Source organism: Mesoplodon bidens, assembly GCF_964165515.1.
Source record: "Mesoplodon bidens genome assembly, chromosome: 2".
Lineage (NCBI taxonomy): Eukaryota > Metazoa > Chordata > Mammalia > Artiodactyla > Ziphiidae > Mesoplodon > Mesoplodon bidens.
In genome coordinates, this window is record NC_138177.1 from 133,797,339 (window position 1) to 133,819,954 (window position 22,616).

Consider the following 22,616-nt stretch of genomic DNA (forward strand, 5'->3'; position numbering starts at 1 on the left):
AGTTTGAGAAACACTGGTTTAGATAGACTATTTTGAGAGGGTTCTTATAAACAATGCTAAGTAGACTGGTCTTTATCCTGTAAGCAGCAGGAAGTAATCAAAGGCTTTTAAGTAGGGAAGTATTGAGTCCAGATTTCTATTTAAAAAGGTGGGGCTTCCCTGGTGGCACAGTGGTTGAGAATCTGCCTGCTGATGCTAGGGGACACGGGTTCAAGCCCTGGTCTGGGAAGATCCCACATGCCGCGGAGCAACTAGGCCCGTGAGCCACAACTACTGAGCCTGCGCGTCTGGAGCCTGTGCTCCGCAACAAGAGGGGCCACGATAGTGAGAGGCCCGCGCACAGCGATGAAGAGTGGCGTCCGCTTGCCACAACTGGAGAAAGCCCTCGCACAGAGATGAAGACCCAACACAGCCAAAATTAATTAATTAATTAATTAATTAAAAATGAATATCTGCTTATTGAAAAAAAGGAAAATGCAAATTGTTTAAAAAAAATAAAAAGGTGATTCTGGTAACAGGATAGATTAGTGGTCTTCAAACATTTTTAAACACACATTCCTATCAGTAAAAATGTATGTTGACCACTCACCTTATTTTTTATAATTATAAACATTAATATATTTATATGTCATAGTGTTTTGAAACATATATAAAATAAAAACATCATGAGAGTAAGGTAAAAACTAAAAAGCAAGATTTTATTGTCATTCTCCTACTCTCCCAGTAGATTGTCCTGCACATTTTGGAAACCATGGTAGTAGATGTCTCTCGGTAAGGGTTAAGGGTTAGAAACTGGTTGGCCATCCAACCCTATGACTCATGTTTAATAAAAGCGAAACTATGTCCACAAAGCAGGCCTGGAAAAGTACTACAATTTCACGGCATTGGGTAATATCTAGGGAAGGGCACTAAGGCCTTCAGAGTATATGAGGACAGAAGAAGAAATGCAATTAACTTTATAGCTAAACATCCAGGAAGTAGCACGTACACTAAAAGGAACCTATGTTTCACTCATTTTATGGTCATAGGAAATCTTCAACCAAACAATTTTGACCTGTTTGGCCTGGCTAAGAAACTAACAGGGCTTACAGCAAGGAATTTCAAGTTTGTTTAAACATGGTAATGCTGAGTCTACCTTGTCATAGATAGGCTACCTACAATCAGTCAGAGCCTAGACATTAAAATGCCACAGTGTGCCGCTGTCCTCATAGTTGCACAGCCTCCAGAGAACCAGTAGTTTTTTATGTTCAACAGCTTCCACTCCATCATTGATCAAGAGAGTTTGTGCCATGAATTTTTCATGTCTGGTTCACTGCGGTATTTGGTTGAAGGAAATTATTATAATATTGTGGCTTTTAAAAAATACCCATGCCCTTAGCCATCACCAATTAATGCAATATTTGAGAAAAGCTGATGCAAAGTTAGAAATTTAATTTGATTCAAATTTCTAGGTGGAGGAAACTTATTGAAAAGATTTATTAACCTCCTCAGTTTAAGAATGTAGGCCAATTAAGGACCCTGAGAAACACACTCTTCAGACTTCCAGTAGCACACAAAAATGTAACTCCCTAAGACATCTTATGTTTCTTTCTTGAACTGAACAAGATACCTTATACCTTGAAAATTTGGTTTAACAAGACATCTTATACTTCTATCTTAAAAAATTGAGAGAAAAGATTACTGGCAATCTGTTTGGGGAAGTACAGGTAGTCAACCTGTAACTGCAGGTGTGAATTGGGCAGATCACAATTAGACTGCATGTAACTCCTCAATGGCAATTCCCCAGAGCTCAAGGGAACTAGGGACTCTGAACAATCTAAATGCTATTAACTGTAGATGAAGTCATGATTTCAGAAGTTATTCAAAAACTGAAGTCCATGAACAACTTTAAATTTCTTTTGCTTCCTTTGGAGTGCAAAGCTCAGATTGTGTTTAGTTACCATGGCTTTGTCCTCAAAGCTCAGCATTTATGAGGTACTGATTAAATGGAACACAAACTCAACCTTGCTAGAGAGTAAATGGTGGCTCTTCACTCAAACTACACATAAACACATCTGCTGTCATCCTAATGTATAGTCAAGACAGGTGTCCTGGCCTTGTGTCCCTATCAAATGGCAAGGCCTTTTCTAAACCCCTTAGATGTAAAAAATACTATATTTTTGGCTACTGTCAAAACACTGTACTCCTGGAATTTTGGAAAACGATATATATAAATTCCAAAACCATCCTGATATTTTGGGGCCATGTGCCTAAGCCATAGGCAACTTTTAAGTCCACTTAATGTTGGACATTTAGGACATCAAAGCTGAAAGACACCATGTTAAACTCAGAATCAGAACTGAAAACTGAGTCACTTCATCAGAATAACCCAATTAGCTAAATACTAATTTTTCTCATTGAACTATTCAAAGTTAACCAATGCATATCAGTTTCTGCCTGTAGCTTGGCCACTATGTATGAACAAAGTTAAACTGTTTTATGATATGCTCTTGTATTCCTGTTGGTGGCAGTTTTCTCCAATGATCAGCAAAAAATACAAATCTGGGCAATTTTCACACTTAGGGATCTCTGATGTGTAGCCAGTCACTCACTGAAAGAACCAGGCATTCATACTCCTCACTAATGATTAGTTTCCACCTCAGATATTCTGTTCAATTCTCCCCACATTGCAGACTGTGTGCCCTTAGCTTCTCTCCAGAAATAGAGTCATGCCACTTTTGGCATGCTTGTGATATTCAAAACAATCCTAACAAATTGCAAAATAGGCCAAACTATGCTTTGGACACCCTTCCCACTAATGTTCACCATTCTTCCTTCTCTTGGTCTTTTCCCAAAATCCATTTTATCTGTCACTAATTCAAGTAACTAGTTTTTTGTTGTTTACTGTGAGCATTGCAGGATCATTCTGTATAATATTTCATTTATCTTCTTAACAAATGTATAATCTCCATTTCACAAATGCATTAAACTTCTTACAATTTCAAAAAAACAAGGGGGAAAGCACTTTGAAAATGGTAATGACAGGAAGACAGTGCAACTGAGTGAAATTAATTTCACCTTGGGGGGAGGGACGGTCAACGGTTAAAGACATTTTTAGCAGGTAACTACTTTAAAAATGAGAGTCAGATATTACAAATTTTCAATAGAGAGGGAATGAATGTTTGTAAACCTGACTGTCAACATGTACTTAACTCATCTTCCTCTCTATCACACTCTGCCCTGGAGCTTCAAGTTCCAGAGAATAATACGGAGAGGGACTGCCTTTCTCAAGGTAGAAGCTTTACCCAGCCCCAATTATCAAAGTCACGCCCATCAATTAAAAGCTAAAACTAAATGAAAACAGGACAGTCCCTGAAAGGCTGCAGACCTGGGCTTCAAAGCTATCTACCAACCAGACACTGTGGGCACAGCATCAAAGCAAAGAACAAGACCAGTTTGGTTTTGTTCTTTTAAGAGTAAGATCAACATTAGAGAATGCTCATTTCACAGAGATTTTACTAACTTCATTCAATCACAAGGCAGCTTCACAAATGCATGCAATCCATATACACAGAATTCAAATCTGAAATTCTTAAAACACAGTATCTTTGTTTACAATATTATTGTTTGGCAGGTTTTTAAACTATATAAATGGTAATTATACTATATATTTATCCTTCAGCAATTTTTTTTAACTCAACTTTACATTTTTAAGATTTAGTCATGATGACATACACAGCTAATCTGTTGATGAGCATTTCCTATTGGTCACTAACACAAAAACAGGATTAGAACTAAATATCTACTTTGATAACCAACTTTTTTCCAGTTGGTTCAATAACCAATTCTCGAAATATGGGAGAATCTATAGCTTACGAGCTTTGAAATCATAGAGAGCTGGGTTCTACTCCTGTGACCAGCTCTGTGTTGTTGCGGTCAATTGCTTAAATCTCTCTATATTTTAGTTACCTCATTTATAAAATAGTTAATAAAAAATATTAAATATTTACAGTTGAAAGGACTGAATAAGATATAAAGCAGCCTGGCACACAGTGAACATTCAATAAATGGTAGCTACTATTATCATTAATAACTCTTCTCAATCAAAATTATTTAAGATATTTGGGGGCTTCAAAAGAGCTGATAATTATTTTAGCGGAGATTTTTCCTTTGTAATCAATAGTGGTTGCTTCTCAAAAGACTGAACAACAAAAAATTTCACCAGTGCAATGAATACAAGGGAGGTGGGAGTGGGGAGGCCTATAGCTGGGAGTTTAAAAAAAAAACAATTGGTTTATAAATAGAAATGTAAGGGCTTCAGTAAACTAAACCCTCTTAAGGATAAACATACACTGAATCCTAACCCAGTGCTATTCAATAGAAATAAAATGTAAGCCACATATGTAATTTAAAATGTTTATAGTAGCCACATGAAAAGTAAAAAGAAACAAGTAAAATTAAGTTAAATAATATATTTTAATTATCCTTATATAAACTATCATTTCAATATGTGATATAAAAAATAACAAGGTATTTAGGTTTTTACACTAAATCTTCAAAATTTGATGTGTATTTACATTTACAGCACATCTCAATCCCAACTAGCCCTATTTCAAATGCCTAATCACACAGGCAACTGGCTAACCATTTGACAGTGCAGTTTTAACCTAGGCCTTTTCAGAAAAAGCCCTGTACAGTGTTTTTAGCAAAGACTTCTGTTTATCAGCTAATGTAGCCTCTATGCCTTTTATCAAAGTAACTATCAGTATGAGACCATTCCCAAATCTGAGTTCTTCCCAATAAAAACATCAAAGCTCCTTAGTTTTATCAGAATTAAACACCTCAGTGAACGAGCAAAAAGTGGGCGAAGAGTGGCTTACAGTTTACAAGGCTCATCCTTGAACATTATTTCATTTCGACTTCCCCAAACTCAGTGAGGTGGATCATTTACAAATGGGAAAACAGAAGCAGAGTCAAGTAACTTGCCAAGAGTTACACAGTAGGTGGACCCAACCCCATGTCTCCAGACTCCACAGGCTACACAGTTATACAAATGCAAAAAATAAGAAGGCTTTCCATCTTCTCTCTCCATTTGCACCAGAGCCTAGAATGAATACTTTGAAAAAAGGCATCCAAGTCTACTAAAAAACATCAGAGTACGGAAAAAAAAAAAACAGAGGGGCTTCCCTGGTGGCGCAGTGATTGAGAGTCTGCCTGCAGATGCAGGGGACACGAGTTCGTGCCCCGGGCCGGGAAGATCCCACATGCCGCGGAGCGGCTTGGCCCGTGAGCCATGGCCGCTAAGCCTACGGGTCCGGAGCCTGTGCTCCGCAACGGGAGAGGCCACAACAGTGAGAGGCCCGCATACCGCAAAAAAAAAAAAAAAAAAAAAAAAAAAAAAAACAGAGCAATGGTCAAGCGATCCCAAAAATTAAGGTGGAATAGTCCTGTTTCTCAAAATTTTACTCGACTACCAAGGTGAGCAAAATCTTAAATAAACAAATTAAACCCCCCTTTAGTTTCCCCAAACTAATGTATTTTTGTTAAAGTTTAACAAAGCAAGGAAATTCAGACTACTTGGTTGTTTAGTTTAAGGATAATTATTAAGTGCTTTTAAATAAAAATGCAATTACAAGGATTACTGAATGCTGAGCCTCTCAATCACAAGGTTCTGAAAGTGAACTCATCATGGGAAAATATACAGGTTTTTCTTTTTAAGAATACTAACTGAAAGACAAGATACCATAATTTTATCAGCGATTATTTTCAATGGTAGGTGGGTCTGGGTGTGCTTTTAGTTCCTTTTCTGGAAATTCTCTCCAATTTTTCTACAATGAATATGTTAGTTTTATAGTTATAAAAAATATGAATACATGACTTGAACTTATTAAAGCATCTTTAAACACAAATGAGGGATTAATACAATTTACCTTCAACCTTAAACACAACTATTATTGATATACCAAGCTCACCTTATGTGACCGTTAATAGGACCTCAATTAGCAAAGGGCAAATGCCTTCAGAACTCAGTTTACAAATTCTATCTGTAAAGTACCTTCCAGCTCCGTTATTTATTAACGTTCTAATTATTTTAAATTTTGAACTCTCCTTATAAAGGTTGTTAGGGGCGTAGAAACGTCAAGCTCATTTTAGCTAAAAGCCCCGACCTCACCTTTTTCTGATGCTGCAAAATGAACCAATTTGAGTTTTTACCTCCATTCCTCCCTAGCTTTACTTTTAACAAGTTATGCGCAAATGAACTGGCAACCAATAGGAGGTTAGACGGCCTAGAAGTAGTATTACCATCCTCGGCGTAACAGATTTTTCTTCTAAGTCTCCAGAAGCCTTCTTCGTTCTTTTAAGAAACACTTGTTTATTGCACACCTACCCATGGCCAGACTCTCAGTGCAGTTGAGAAGCAGCCTAGGGAAATAAGGTCCTTAAAGGCCACCCTCTCAATCGCGCAAACCAGTAAACAACTAATTCGAATCCAAAGTGATAAGAGCCATCTGGAGATAATGTCAAACTGCCAAGAGAACACTCCAGGGGGAGATTAATTCGGCCTGCTAGGTGTCCCAGGAGGGCTGAGGCGCTTTGGAGGGGGTGGGGGGAAAGGATTTGAAAACGCTTTCCTGAGCTTGACATAAAGCAGGAATCCAGCGATTTCCCCAAAGCCTGGAGCCAGAGCACTCTCCGCCTGGTCCTCCCCATCTATAAAGTGAGGCTAGCAGAGCCCAGGCCTGATCGTCGGCCTGGGAACTCATCTACGTGACCACCAGGCTCCCAGATGGGGTTGGGGCCAAGTGGCCCCTCAGCTGGGATCTGAGTAACCCCTCCTCCGGGACCCCGAACAGGCCACCACCTGTTCACTCCTTTCACCGTCACCAGTTGGGGAAAGACTCCGCCCAGCTCTGGGGGCGAAGCACAGGCACCCACTTGGGTGCAAAGTTTGATCCCGGCCACTCCCGGTACAGACCCGGGCCGAGATTTGAGTGCCGCCAGGGCCTGCCGGGGAGGGGCGGCTCCGTGGCCCGCGGCCTCCGGCAAGCCCTGCACCGAGGGGCGGGGGCCACGGCGGGGTCACCGGGCCCGACGCAGACGAACGGTGCCCCGCACCCTCCGCGGGCCCGGCCGAGCGCCCGGCGGCGTCCAGGGTCTCCCGTGCCCACTCCTGCCGGAGGGCAGGCGGAGAGCGCGCCGGGGCAGCGGCGGAGGCTCCAGACGCGGGGCGAGGGGTCCCCGCCGCGTAGCGCACGCCCGGCCCCCTGCTTTACCTGGTCCGGCGGCGGCGCCGGTGGGAGCCCGGAGCGGGCGGGCGGACTCGGCGTCAGCCCTCCCTCACCTGGGCGGAAGTGAGAGGCCCAGGAGGACCGCGCCTCACCTGGCAGGCCCTCCCCTCCCTCCTACCCTCTCCGCCGGGGCGGGGCGCCGAGGTGGCGTGGGAGGGGCGGGCGGGGGAGCCTGGGGCCGCGGGAGGCCGACTCTGGGGGGGAACGCGGGGGCGGTGGACTTCTCTACTTTCTGCAGGTAAAGTTCTACTGGGCGAGGGAGGGTTAAAGAGGCAGGAAAAGGTGGGATCTGAGGGCCAAATGGGCAGCCGAAAAGCCAAGTGGTGGGGAGATCCGGCTGGACAGGTGTAGGATGGCTGGGCTGAGAGGAGACCTGAAATCATGGAAATTAAAGGAGGACATTGATGAAAGGATTTCGTCAAATCTGCTTGGTCCCTCTTTGTCCCTTACCTTTCCCGTTCTGTCATCCCTCCTTGTGTCGTCTTCATCCGCTGACCCCATATTAAATTCTAAGTATAACTGGAAGTTATTTTTTCCTCATTTAGTTGAGGAAAGGAAAGAAACCAATCTAGCAGTATTTGCATGCGATATGCCGGGCGCTAGCTTATATACATTACCTCATTTGCCCTGTGAAAAAACCGATGAAGAAACTGCGCACCTACGGGTTAAGTAATTTGCCCAAAATTTGGGACCCAGATGGGATCTTCTGACTATAAGTCCAGTGTTGACTTCCCTATATGTTTTAACATTTTTGTTCTTGATATCATAGCTTGACTTTGAGAAAGATTGTGTAGAACCTACAACAGCTTTATTAGACTCTCTCTAATGTAACTAGCTAGAATTTTGATGATAGGCGTTTTATTTTGTCTAATACAGTCCACACATTAATGGTAAACAGAATCAATCTTCAGATATGTGTTCATTAAATAAATCTAGTATTTGTTAAACACTGTGATTGATTTTGTAAAATGTTAAATATGGGGGATACCTGTCCTCAAGGAAGATGGTATGTTCAAGACAGCTGCAATGTAAGGACATCTGTTGTAAGATCATGCACTTGACACCTCTTAGTGTTATTGTTAGTAGTTTTTTTGTTTGCTTTTTTTTAAATAAATTATCACTTGTTAGGCCTGGTAAAAGGATACACAGGATACAAAATTTCAGCATGGTCTCTGCCTCTTAAGAATGAACAAACTATTGAAGGAAATAAACTTATACAACAACTTAAATTACCAAATATGTACAATGAAGCCAGAACTTTCAGAAAATAAAGAGATCTATTATGCTTGCTGAAAGCATCTCTTAGGAGTTAAACAGGTCTAACAGGTGTTTGGGATTTGCTTAAGGTAAAATGGAGAAGGAAATGCTTCCTAAATTGGGGTGGGGGGGAGAGGGGCAGCATACAGGTGGAGACCAATTATCTCAAAGCATCACCTTGCAAACATAGAGTAAGGTCTCTTCTTACTCTAACATTTGATGATGGTCATGAACATATTCCCCCTTTCTCAAAAAATAATGTGACTTTGGGGAATTCCCTGGCAGTCCAGTGGTTAGGACTTGGCGCTTTCACTGCAGTGGCCTAGTTTGATCCCTGGTTGGGGAACTAAGATCCCACAGGCTAAGTGGCTTGGGCAAAAATAATAACAACAAGAACAATGTGACTTTTAATTGACTGTGAAACAAAGTTCAAACTCCTTTTCTTAGTATCCAAGGCCCTCTAAACTCTCTCCTGGCTGCCTCTTCAACCTACTCTTCCATTTCACTCTCCAAGATCTGACGCTGGCCAAATGGTCTGGTCTACTCTATGCCCTTGGAATAACCACACCATGACTTTTCTTTTGGTTACTCCTCCCCTTTTCCATGCTTGGAATGTCCTGTGAGCCCTACCCTTCCCCCAGGGCCTCAATGATCATTCCCAGAAAACATCCATCTCCACCACATTTAATCCCATTTTCTCCATATTTTAGTGTGGTTCTTTTAATTTCTGCTTTCCTCTGGCTCTTACCTGGAATTTTAAAAAATGTTTGACTTATTCAATACATTTTTTAAGGCACATACTCTGTGGTAAACATTTTCTGGCACAGAGTTTTTTTGGTTTTTTGTTTTTTCAACCTCTGAGAACCCTCAAGAGTATTTTATTCACAGAATGATGAAGATGAACACAGTTTTTAAGAACACATCTCTGAAGTCAGAAGATCCGAGCTTGAATCCTGATTCCACCATTTCCTAAAATATGCGACTTTGACAAGTTATTTAAACCTTCTAACTCCCATTAGTGAAATTTCAGTACCAGTATTTACAATACTTCATATGGTAGTTTTTAAGGTTAAATGAAGAAATTACATGTATTGCATACACCTGGCACATAGAAAGTACTGAATAAATGAAGCAGCACATAGATGGGCATGACCATGACAGATACTTGTGACAGCAAAGAGAAAGCCAAGAGTAGTCATAAATAAAGTGAGGCCAGAGCAGATGGTGGAGGACCTGAAAATACTACGGAGAACTTTAGGTTATAAGACTTTATCCTTCATCTCTAAGAAATTAAAGAGCCACTGAAAATTTCTGAATAAGATTTTTATTTTTTGCTTTTTAAAAAAACATTTAACGATTGGTGTTTATTTTTTTAAATGCTTGATTTCTTTAGAGCAGTTTTAGGATCTATATTGAACAGAAGTTACAGATTTCCTATGTACCCCCTTCTCCCACACATTCATAGCCCCCCTCTTTACCAACATCCCCCACCAGAGTGGTACATGTCTTACAACTGATGAACCTATATTGACACATAATCACCCAAAGTCCATGGTTTACATTATGGTTCACTCTTGGTGTTGTACATTCTATGGGTTTGGATAAATGTATAATGACATGTATTCACCATTATAGTATCATGCAGAATACTTTCACTGCCCTAAAAATCCTCTGTGCTCTGCCTATGCATCCCCCTGCTGCTGCCCTCCCTCCCCAACTCCTGGAAACCACTGATTTTTTGTTAACTCCATATTTTCATCTTTTCCAGAAGGTCAGATAGTTGGAATCATACAGTATGTAGCTTTTTCAGATTGGCTTTTTAGTAAGATGCATTTAAGTTTCCACCATGTCTTCTCACGGTTTAAGAGCTCAATTCTTTAAGCACTGAATAATATTCCATTTTCTGGATGTACCACAGATTACTTATCTGTTCACCTACTGAAAGACATCTTATGCTTCCAAGTCTGGTCAATTATGAATAAAGCTGTTATGACCATGTATGCAGGTTTTATCTGGACAAACATTTTCAACTCCTTTGGGTAAAACACAAGGAGCTTATAGGATTTTGAATAAGATTTTGAATATGATATAGGTTTTATGTTTTCCTAAATGAAAGATTAATCTGGAAGCAGTGTGAAAAATAGATTGACAAAGTTGGGGAGAAGGCCTAGAATCAGAAAGAGGAAGTAAGAAGTTGCTATAGCAAGGTACACAGGAAATGACGTATACCTGAAATAGGGTGAAAATATAGGATTCAAAAAATGAGCACTTAAAAATATCAGTTGCTTACTGATTAGAAAAAGGGATAAAGAAGAACAAGGAGGAAACTGAAGTGCAAAGATGATTCTAAGCTCTGAAACATAAAATGGATATTGGTGTTGAAACTTAGAAAAGCCAATTTATTCTGTTTTGTTTTTTTGAGAAGTAGGACTCTGATAAAGTCAGTTTTAGATCCTACATTTGACATTCATGATGAAATATACTTGGCATAGAGGAGGCCTTATTAAGTGATGAGTCAATTGAATTGGATGGCAGTTAGACTGGTGCACCAAAGAGAGGACACAGAAATACCTGAGAGACAGCATGGATGTAGAAAAATTCCCAATGTGCAGAAGACTATAATAAAGATTTACCAGGACCTGATATTATGAATTTACCACCAGAGGAAAAAAAAATGCCCATCTCAAATAAAAAAGAAATTTGGGGAGAGTAACCATCTTTTATCTCTTAATGATTCTGTCCTAATCATGGAAACAGGGATCGGGTTGCTCAGGATAAAACTATTAATGTAATTAGGTGTATACTAGAATTTTAGGAATGAAAAGATCCAATGTTCAGAGCCTTTGAATCCCAGAGGAAGCTTTGCTTCAGGCTTCACTGGCAAACCTCTTTCTAATGTTTCTACATAGCAATTTCCGTATTGGGCTGTGCTATTCATATCCTTTACTTTCTATAGAATCCTATAGAATTTTTATGAGAGAAAGAAATTTTGCATTGAAAACATGCCTAAGATTGAGATTTAACGTTCTTACTAAAATTAGACAATGTAGTATCTTGTTATCAGAGACTATACTTGCAAAGATATAAAGTAATATATTTAACTGAGCCATGAGAAAATAGATTAAGGGGCAGTAAGAAGAGAAAGTGAAGCAGAATCACTTCAAGAGTCAAAAATTTTGTATTTCTTTACTTTCACGGGAAGACTCTTGTTCTTTTCAGTTTATACATTGTAGGAGAGAACAAAGATAATCAGTAGAACCATAAAAACAGATTTTGTAGTGGGATTAATCAGCAAAGCACAAGCATTTTCAAATAGTTAATTGTTCAAAATCTATATGAAAAATGACACAAGTATCATCAATATTCCTGCAGTCAGCAGGAAAATACCTAATTTTGTCATAATTTCAATAAACTCAACCTAGAAAGTTGCTTCCTTTCACCTTCTGATTTTCTTTAGATTGTATTTTGAAAATCAAACCAGAACTTTTTGAAAGTGTCAAAATGGTAGTCAAAATGCAAAGTCACTATCTTTTATCACCAGATACTATGTGTAACAGATATTCCAATCCTTATCCCTGGATTTTACCTAATCCTTGGCCCCAACCCCTTTCCTAAATTTCATCTCAGGATGAGGATGAGGGATGGTGTTGAGCTGTATGTTATACACATTATTGGTAATTTTTAAAACTCAAAGTTAATGGTTAATTTTCTAGGTTGTACATTTTTAGGTGGTCATGCATCCTATGAAGAACCAATTCTGTTCCTCCAGTTTGGCCTGGATTTTAAATTATTTTGATGTCAGTGACAAAATATTGTGTTCCAAATACTGTTTGGGGTATTATCTTATCAAAACCCTGTCCTACTACAGCAACTAATACATGCTTCTATTGTGGCAATTACCAAGCAGTATTTTAACAGTTTGTCTTTTCCCCCAGCAAACACAAAGTGTTTAACTACTGGGTTCTTGCCTCTTTATTTTTTGAGGCTGTAGGGTCTCATCTTGTGTTGGGTACAAAGTAAATTCTTGATAAATATCTTTATGGAGGGGAAGGAGGGAAAGAGAGAGAAAAGAAAAGGAAGGAAAGGAGGGAGGAAGGAAGGAAAGAAGGAAGGAAAGGAGGGCGGGAGGGAGGGAGGAAAAAGGGGAAAAAAGGAGAGAAGGTGTAAGTCCAATTAAAACGGGAAGTTTAAAAATTGAACTAGTAAATTTCAAATTTCTTATCACTTGTCTTTAAGCATAAATATTTTAATTTTAAAAATAGCATAGTAATGCTGCAAAATTGGTTTAAGAAATATTTTAAATGTAGCTACAATACTAAGATATTATTGCAAATAGTTTCATGTCTTCTCATTCAAAAATGATACATCTTATAATACATTATCTCAGGGTTGTCAAAGTGTGGTCTCTGGACCAGCAATATCAGCATCACTTGGCAATTCATTAGAAACGAAAATTAGCCTGCCCTATCCTAGATCTTCAGAATCAGAACCTGAGGCTCAACCATCTGAGTTTCAACAAATACTCCAGGTGGTACTGATGCTCCCTAAAGTTTGAGAACCACTGCACAGCACAATTGTTCAAAATTAGTCCTACTGTGGATGAAGAGGCGCCACTCAAACTCAAATATTTTTACGTTAGAGAAAAACAACTAAAATTTCACTAAAAAATAGTACACATTTTGTTCCGTATAAAAGATACCCCCATTACTTTAGAATACATAGAAATTTAGAAAGAAGAGATGGAGGAAAAACCCTCCAACCTTTCACTTAGTTTAGTCGTAAACTCTTTGGTCTCCTCTTGTTTTAGGCCCTTTCCTTCACCTAAATTTTCACTGTTAAAAATAAAGGTGTAAAAATGAATAAATTTTAAAATATATATGTAATTTTTTAAAAGAAAAAAGAAGAAAAAAGGTGTAATGCTTATTTTTGTGATACAGTCCTCAAGATCAATTTGTACCAGCCTTGCAAAAAGTTCTTCTCTAAGACAACAAGGAGGCCATCATATCATAGTAAGAGCACAGTTTCTGAAATCGGGCAAACATCAATTCTATTCCAACTCAGTAACTAAGGCCAACATGTTCTTTAGCGTCTTTGAGTCTGGTTCGTTATCTGTAAACCCAAATCCTACCAGACTAACAGAGATAATGTTTGTAAAGGGTTTATCAAATTGCCCGGCGCCGCTAGCACTTTTGCTGATGGAAAAGCCACAGCAGGATTAGCTTGGGAGGAAGCCCTGGACGGAGGTCAGCTGATTCTCCAAGCGAGCTGCCTCCTTCTGATTCTCAAAGACCAATCTAAGCTCTCCCAGGAGATTCCGCAGGCCTAGAGGGATGACCTGCCTCCAACGGATGCACGGTCCCTTTAAGAGCCTCACTCCCGCCGCTGCCAGATTCCCAGCTTCGCCTAGGCGAAGGCGGAACCGGAAGTTACGGGGGACGCGCCGGTCCCCAGCATGGCGGATTCTCGGCCGTCCGGGCCGGTTGCTTCCGAGACTACAGCTGCTCGGCTCCTGGCTGTCCTGTGGGTCGTGTCAGTAACCACGGGACCTTGGGGAGCTGCCGCCGGCGGTGGCGAAGAGTCACTTAAGTGCGAGGACCTCAAAGTGGGACAATATCCTCTGTGAGGAGCCCCCCCCGTGGGGCGAGGTAGATTCGGGGTCGAGAGTGGGTCGCGGCTCTCAACATGGGCTAAGGTTTTACTGAAAGGAAAGGTGACCTGTGTCCTTTAATGACCGAGGGACCCCAGGCGGTGAAGAGAGATGTGGGGCTGGGACAGACAGAGGCTATCCTGTGTGATTTCCTTGGGATTTTACTGATCGTTGACGCTTCCTCTTGTGATCCCCCTTTCTTTTTTAAAAATTCATTTTTTTAACCGGTGGGTTTATCTGTTCAAACACGTAGAAACTGAAGTATGTTAGGCCATGTTTGTAAGCATTGGAATTAAGTTAAAAGGTTGATGGACCCTACCCTGGAAATTTGCCGACTTCGGGGAAGACAAGTACAGTAATTAATAACGATATAGCCAATGTATGTTGCCCATTTATCGTTAACTTTACATTTATTCCTTATGCTATCTCGACCTACATGAGATCCCAGACTGCAAGGGGGCAAATTCCTGCTCCACTTTGTAACCGTGGACAAATTATTTGAACTCTGTTTTATCATGAGTAAAAATATAGGTAACAGTGCTACCAACTTAAAGGTCTGTTGTGATAAATTAGTACAGGTAAGTCACTTAGAACAATGCCTGGCACATAGTAGGGGCTATATGTGTTAGCTGTTTGTTTACTGATGAGAAAACTGAGGCTGGAGGAGTTAAGTAGATCTGTTCATTGCAGCAGCTCTGATAAAGGGAGGAGGATATAAAATGGGAGTTACATTCAAATTAAAATAGGTACTTTTGTACAAAATTAGACAGTTTCATACAAATTGTAGAACAGAAAAATTAATAGAAGCCGGAGATATAAGAAAGATTCTATGAGAGGAAATCTTAAAATTAAGAAAATTCGATATTTTTAGGAGTTGAGGAGAGGCCGCCATTATTAAATTTTTACAGAATAGCTCTAATTTGCTGATTACCATTATGCTAGGAGTTTGAGAATCACTGACCTAGCAAGTTGAGTCCCTTTCTTGGCAAAATGTCAAGGTGATTCTTTATAATAAAATAATTGAGCAGTATGAAGAGTTGTGCTTTTTGAAACTTAAAAGTGCCTGAGCATACAAGATGATGTTAACTGGAAAATGTTTTTCCTGGCATAAAGATGAGATTTCCAATAGTGATTCAGAAACCCTAAAGAGGTGTCAGACTCTGTCTCCAGAGACATCCTGTGAGTACCTTACTTATCTCATATTAGTGTCAATATAATATTTAGGAAACAGAGCCCCGACCCCAAGTGTTGTGAACATCTGTGGGAAGATAATTATTATATCCATTTACAAAAGCTTAAAATCCTGTTGGGGAGACCATGTAGACCCACGTAAAACAACCGTCTTCCTCGCAGTCTGATGGAAAGCACCCTTGGCTTGGAATCAGGAAATCTGATTTTACTACCTATCACTCATACCACTTTGGATAAATCACTCAAACTTTGAGCATCAGTTTGCTTCAGTGATGTGGGGATAATAGTAGCTACATCACAGGGTTATTTGTGTTACATGAAATTATGTATATGGTAGTACTTGGGGCCTGTGAATAATTTCAGTCAGATATCTGGAAACTGATTTTTTTAACCTGAAGTTCTCTAATAATAATTTGGTAAAGATTTTTATTTTCATTTTTTTGTGTGTGCTTTGTGCTTAAACCCTGACTGATGTTCTATAAGCATGGCACCCTCTGCTAGAGTTTTTAATACAATTTTCCTGAAATAAGTTAATATTCAGGTATTATTTAGTGACACTAAAAGTATACCCGTGCTTGTTGACTTGGATAAACTAACAGCCTCTTCTCACATGTGAATATAAGCATAAATATATAAGATGACATGTTAAAGACAAGATGATAATGTTTTGTATTGGAATGTAGTTCATATTTCCTTAACTTTTCTACATATATTTGTAAAGATCCAAAAATAAATGATGCTACACAAGAACCAGTTAACTGTACAAACTACACAGCTCATGGTAAGACTTGCAGAAACATGTTTTTTTTAATAATTTTTAAAACATTATTTCATAGATGAATGTGTGATCGCTAACAGTAATTAATAAATGTGTTTTTTCTTGATTTACAACATTATTATTATTCAGTTTCCAGAACAACTTAATATTGGAGAACTGGCTAGGGGTTGTTAATATTTAATTTAAAAAATAATCTTATTCTATTATATAAACTGAGAAGTTTTTAATTTTCATTCATTTTTTTAAAAAACCTTTAGGGGCTTCCCTGGTGGCGCAGTGGTTGAGAGTCCGCCTGCCGATGCAGGGGACACGGGTTTGTGCCCCGGTCCGGGAGGATCCCACATGCCATGGAGCCGCTAGGCCCGTGAGCCACGGCCGCTGGGCCTGCGCGTGTGCTCCGCAACGGGAGAGGCCACAACAGTGAGAGGCCCGCGTACCACACACACAAAAAAAAAAAACCTTTACAATAGTTTATATAGCTTTCTTGTTGCCCTTTATTTATCAAGTTATGTTTTACAAAGATGCTTCTTTAGGCTTTTAATTACTCAAAGAGAACTAGAAATGAGACTTTTAGTCCAATAAGCTACAGTGAGGAGCTATATCACCCATATCATGCACTTGTAAAATATACTTAGGTACATCCTAAGTGTGAAAACAATACGGTAAGGATTTGAAGTGTGCATCAATATTTTCTTAGACGTTTTGGTAATGGATAACACCCTCAACCTAATGATTTGGGGGAGCTTCTGTTATTCCAAAAAATACATAATGCTAGATAAAAATTAGTAAGTTGTTTAGCCTTCTAAAGGGTTATATGTTGAAAAGGAGGCAGATAGATGTATGTTGGAGCTATTTGGATTTGGCATTCTTACTTGACATGGTACATAATGATGGTCAATACCTAGTATTATTTTGAGAAAAGAACACCTACTGAATATATACTGATTGTTTTATTGTTTAGACAGGAAATAAGGCAATAATTGATGTTTTCTTTATAAATGAAAGCTACTAAACAGATTCATTTTGGAAATCAGATGAAAGGGATTTTTTTAACTGCAAAAAATTTTGTTTTTTAAAAGTATCTTATAGTCAAATAACTGACCTTTTGATTATGAGTTTGTATATATTTTTAAAAGATCTCCCTTCTCTTTTTTATCCCTTTATATTTTGACACACTGTTAGCCCCATTCTAGTCAGCAGAGATATTTGAAAATAAATTGTGTTAAACTTTTATAACAGACATTTTGCTACTATTCTGGAGTAATGAAATTTTATCATAAACAGTAATAGGTTATATATATGTTTTTACAGTAAATATTGCTCAATATGTGTACATTTATTTAATTTAGATGTGTTAGACTTAAAGGAACTTTGCACGGAATCCCCTCCTTTTTAAATTGCTTTATAAGTATATTCTGATTTGCCTGTGTTACAGTTCAGTCTTTTATATTGTGCTCTCAGAATACAGAGAATAGTGTTAACACACATAAGGAACAATGAGCTTTCAGATATTCAACCACATATATGAAATATGTTGGAAATCTGTGAATACTGTTGTGACTGAGGTCACTTTAAACTAGGAATCAGGCAGCCAGCCATCTCAAAAAAGCCTTTTCTAGTCTGCAGAATTCTTTGTACGTATGAGGATTTTGAAGGAAACTATACAACTAAGAAGAATAGTTTCTGACCAAAAAGAGCTCTGCCCTCCAGTTAGGTGTCTCTTTTGTAAAATAAGTTTGAATCCACTTAAGTAATTATTGCTAAATAAGTTTATAAACAACTACAAAATCAAATGATCAGACTGCTAGGAAGTATAAAAGGACTTGGAGGTGTTATGGTCACGTCGTGACCTGTCAGGTAAGTTATCATAGATGATGTAAGTGGAGAGCTGCAGAAAAATAAAAGGAAGACTTTCTATGTACAGGAATGGTATGGTTATTCATTTGGAGAGAATAAACCATAAGTGCCTAACAATCTGGAAACACATATAAAATGTTATAAATTAATAAATAAATGACTTTAGATTATTATTATGACTTTAAAAAGAAAATAAAGTTTCTGAGACAAATATGAGTTACAGGGCTTCTGCATGTGGATTATAATTTATGCATGACCCAGAAGTGTTCAGCCAAGATCTGCGATAGGTTCTACCAGCCCAGCCCTCATGAGGCTATGTCTGTCCACAGGATGCTTTTTTTAATTGTCCTTTTTAGAACATGCAAGACTAGTGGATTGGCTGTGGTGAGTCATTTCTGAGTGCTGATCAGAGAGGACATCAAAATGACCCTTGAGGGCTTCCCTGGTGGCGCAGTGGTTGAGAGTCCGCCTGCCGATGCAGGGGACACGGGTTCGTGCCCCAGTCCGGGAAGATCCCACATGCCGCGGAGCGGCTGGGCCCGTGAGCCGTGGCTGCTGAGCCTGCATGTCCAGAGCCTGTGCTCCGCAACGGGAGAGGCCACAACAGTGAGAGGCCCACGTACTGCAAAAAAAAAAAAAAAAAAAAAAAAAATGACCCTTGAAACATGCTTTTTGGTCCTGACGTAGGAATATATTAGAGTTGTGAAAAGTGTGATCTCTCTCGTTTCTGTAGCCAAAATTTTTCTTCTGTTTTTTTTGAGTATATGAAGGACTATTGCAGAATCCTCAAACTAAGTTTAATTTTCTTGAACTATACTTTTTAGTAAGGAATGAGTGGGTGGAATGTTTTACAGAGAGGGGAGTTTGGAGGTAGAGAGTAAGAATTGGGACCAAAGGCAAAGGAGATTCAACTATGACAATTAACTGTGTGGTCTTAAAATGGTTACCAGTTAGCCCAACCAGTTAACACGCATCTTTATTTATTGAGAAATTATTTGTAATAGTTGAATAATTAAATTAAAATAAATTAATGGATTAAAACAACTAACAGTGAACATTTGTATTATAAACTATTATTGAGAAATTTATTTATTGAGAAGTTATTATATGCAGGCTTCTTCTAAATGGCATAGATGATACATAAAAGAAGACAATCTCTGCCCTCAAGGAGTGTTCTGTCTAGAACATATATATACATAAAGACATATATAAGCAAGTGTTTTTAATTTTCTGATTTGTGAAATACAAAAGTATTTAAACTCCATTTCCAGAAATTTTGCTCTGGTCCTTTGGCAGAAGGTCTTTTTTATTAAGATGTTATTGAAATATATTTACAGAAAAGTACACTTAAATATAATTCAGATAAACTTTCACAAACTGAACACACCTGTGAATGCTTCCAGATTAAGAAACAACCTTATCAACATGCTATGACTCTGCCCCATGCTCTCTTACAGCCATTACCCTGCCTTAATGATAATTATTATCCTAACTTCTAATAGCATAAATTAGTTATACAAAGAGTGTGTTATTTTTAAACTTTTTATTTGGAGATAATTTCAAGCTTACAGAAAAATTGCAAGAATAGTACAAAGAACACCCATACACCCTCTCCCCAGATTCACCCATTGTTAAACATTATCCTTCTGGCTTTATCATTGTGCACTCGTGCATGCTCTCTGTCTCTCTCTAATTTGTGTATATATGTTTTGTCCATAAATACGTTTGTGTGTGTTTTCTAAGAATAGAGATATTCTCCTGACATAACCACAGTTCAGTTGTAAAACTTGAGTAAATTCAGTATTAATGCACATACTTTACCATCCACGTTCTGATTTTGTCAAATGACCCAAATAAAGCCTTTATAGCATTTTCCCCCAGTACAGGATCCCAAGATCAGGTTTTGCCTTTAGTTTTCCTTAACTTGGAATATTTCCACAGCTTTGTCTTTCATGATACTGACAAGTTTGAAGACTACAGTCCCCTTTATTTTAATAGAATGTTCCTCATTTGGGATTGTCTCATATTTCCTTACAACTAGATTTAGGTTCTGCATCCCAGGATGGAAAATTACGTAAGTGATGGCGTGTCCTCTGCATCTCACAGCTGAGGGACATGATACCCATCTGCCTCTCATTGATGATGTTAAGTGTTGATCACTCAGACTTTTCAGTTAAATATTTTTTCCTTTGCAACTAATAAACAGTCTTTGGGGAGACTCATTTAGACCATGCAAATATCCTATCCCTCATCAAAAATTTCCTCTAAACTTAGCATCCATGATGATTCTAGCCCGAATCATTCTTTTTTTTATTTTTTTTTTGGCTGCGCCGCAAGGCATGCAGGATATTAGTTCCCGACCAGGAGTCAAACCCGTGCCCCCTGCTGTGGAAGCACGGAGTTTTAACCACTGGACCGCCAAGGAAGTCCTCTGAATCATTTTTTACTGTGATAGTTGCAAAATGATGATTTTCCAACTCCAGCACTTCCAGAGGAGAGGTGTCTTTTAACACTAGAAATATGAAGATAGGGTTGGCTCTTACCAACTTTATCTTTTGCTTTCACCCGAATTCTAGATTGACACATTTAATTATCCGGTCATTATGCAGTACAACCTGTTACAGAAGTCATAGATAAAAGAGTCTCACCCTCTTATATGATAGGTCAGATCAGAGTGCAGAGGCATGATGTTAACTGGAGTAGGGTCCCAAACCACCTCCTCTCTAGGTCAGTCCATTTTACTGTGATGAAACTTGATTGATTATTTTATTTCTAGTACAGCTATTTCGTATTTTAAAAACGGTACTGCTTTTTATAATTGAGAAATAACAGTGTACCATGCTTAAATTGATGCCATCTAAATCCTAGACATTGAGCAGAGCCAAACATTTTGCAAGAAAACTGCAAATGGAATAGTTTTCAGGCTTCTGGCATGTTGCTTAATTTTGTCAACTAGTTAACATTTATTGGTAACTGGCTTCCTTAATCTCATCATATTGATTTATTTTTGCTTGTTCCTGATATCAGTGTAAGCATGCCATTATCATGGTGTAATGAAAAGAGTACTGATTAAAAGTGATGAGTTAGTCTAGGACTTTTGGAATATTACCTATTTATGACACTTCGGTGAGCTCATTTAATTTCTTGGAACCTCAGTTTTTCTGTTTGTAAAAGGAAAAAAAGAAAAAGCATATTACTAGTTCTGCCTACTTAATAGTTTTTTTAATAAATAAGGGTCGGGCTTCCCTGGTGGCACAGTGGTTTAGAGTCCGCCTGCCAATGCAGGGGACACGGGTTTGAGTCCTGGTTTGGGAAGATCCCACATGCCACGGAGCAGCTAAGTCCTTGTGCCACAACTACTGAGCCTGTGCTCTAGAGCCTGCAAGCCACAACTGCTAAGCCCACATACCACAATTTCTGAAGCCCGCACCCGCCTAGAGCCTGTGCACCACAACGAAGAGCAACCCCCGCTCGCCACAACTAGAGAAAGCCCGCGCACAGCAACGAAGACCCAACGCAGCCAGAAAGGGAGGGAGGGAGGGAAGGAAGGAAGGACTCCTTTAAAATAAATAAAATAAAATAAGGGTCAAATGAAATCATTATAAAATATGTAAAAATGAATAAACTCTAGGGTTGTAGGCATCTATTGAATAGATTGATTTTATTTCACAAAATCTATTAAATTTACAGCCATTCACATGTTATATTCATTCCTCGTGTCAGGTTCATTCTCTTAGTCTTCTCAGTGTTGAAGTTCTCTAATTTCCTAGAGTAAGGAAGTTGAACACTTTCTCTAGCCAAGCATCATGCTTTACATACCATATGCTTTTAATTCGTGTATAATAGCATTACAAGGGTCTTGTTCCCATTTCACAGATTACAAAACAAAGTTCAGTGAGGTTTTGTAACTTGCCCAAAAGAACATACTAGTTAAGTGACAGAGTTTGGACTTAAGCACAGATTTATCCCATTCTAAAGTATTGCTTTCTGGAGTTTTCTATCAGTTGAAACAAATGGGATCAGTCTCAATGTTTCTCTTTAATATTTTCTCATGTTATCTCACTATACTGGAAGTGGCAGCTCATCCATCCTCATTAAAGTACATAATTTTCATCCCTTGAAATAATTAGCTCATACTTCTGTCAAACTTCTCTAGAATTATTGTAGCAATGGGGTTTCCCCTTCACTCTGGTACTTCCACTATTGATTCTTTCCTGAGGTTCTAAGACTAGAATGTTGGCCATTTTTCTCTCTTTTATCTGTCTCATTAAATACAAAGCAGCTCATTGAATACAAATCATTTCTTATATTAGAAATGATACAATAGCATTGAAAACTAAAATTGCCAAAATATAGGAGTTTGAACAATTAATAGTATCCAACCAAAAAATAGGTATAATTTCTTAGTTTTTAATATTTTTATAAAGCATTTTTACAACTCACCTATAAATGATCTTTCAGAATTTTGTACAGGAACCTGTAATCTCAAAAAATAGTACATTTCTGTTAGGCAAGGTGTATTGGACAATAACCCCAATGGGAATCATAGTGTTTTGTATTGCAGCTATCTCTTTAAGATCTGATTTTAGATAGTCGGCAGGAAGATCTAACAAGGCTA

General features: G+C 38.6%; 1 protein-coding gene across 6 annotated transcripts in view; it reads left to right on the plus strand.

Annotated features, from left to right (window-relative positions):
- The first annotated feature begins 13,966 nt into the window (after positions 1-13,966).
- Positions 13,967-22,616, plus strand: part of TM2D1 (TM2 domain containing 1) — a 139,239-nt gene continuing 130,589 nt past the window's right edge. For all 6 annotated transcript variants that reach the window (XR_014015071.1, XR_014015072.1, XM_081224367.1 and 3 more), the window contains exons 1-2: positions 13,967-14,135; positions 16,071-16,144. Coding sequence is in view for 4 of the 6 variants with exons in the window: in XM_081224367.1 (XP_081080493.1) it covers positions 13,978-14,135; positions 16,071-16,144 (232 nt within the window). In the remaining 2 variants the exon portion in view is untranslated. The remainder of the gene's footprint in view (positions 14,136-16,070; positions 16,145-22,616) is intronic.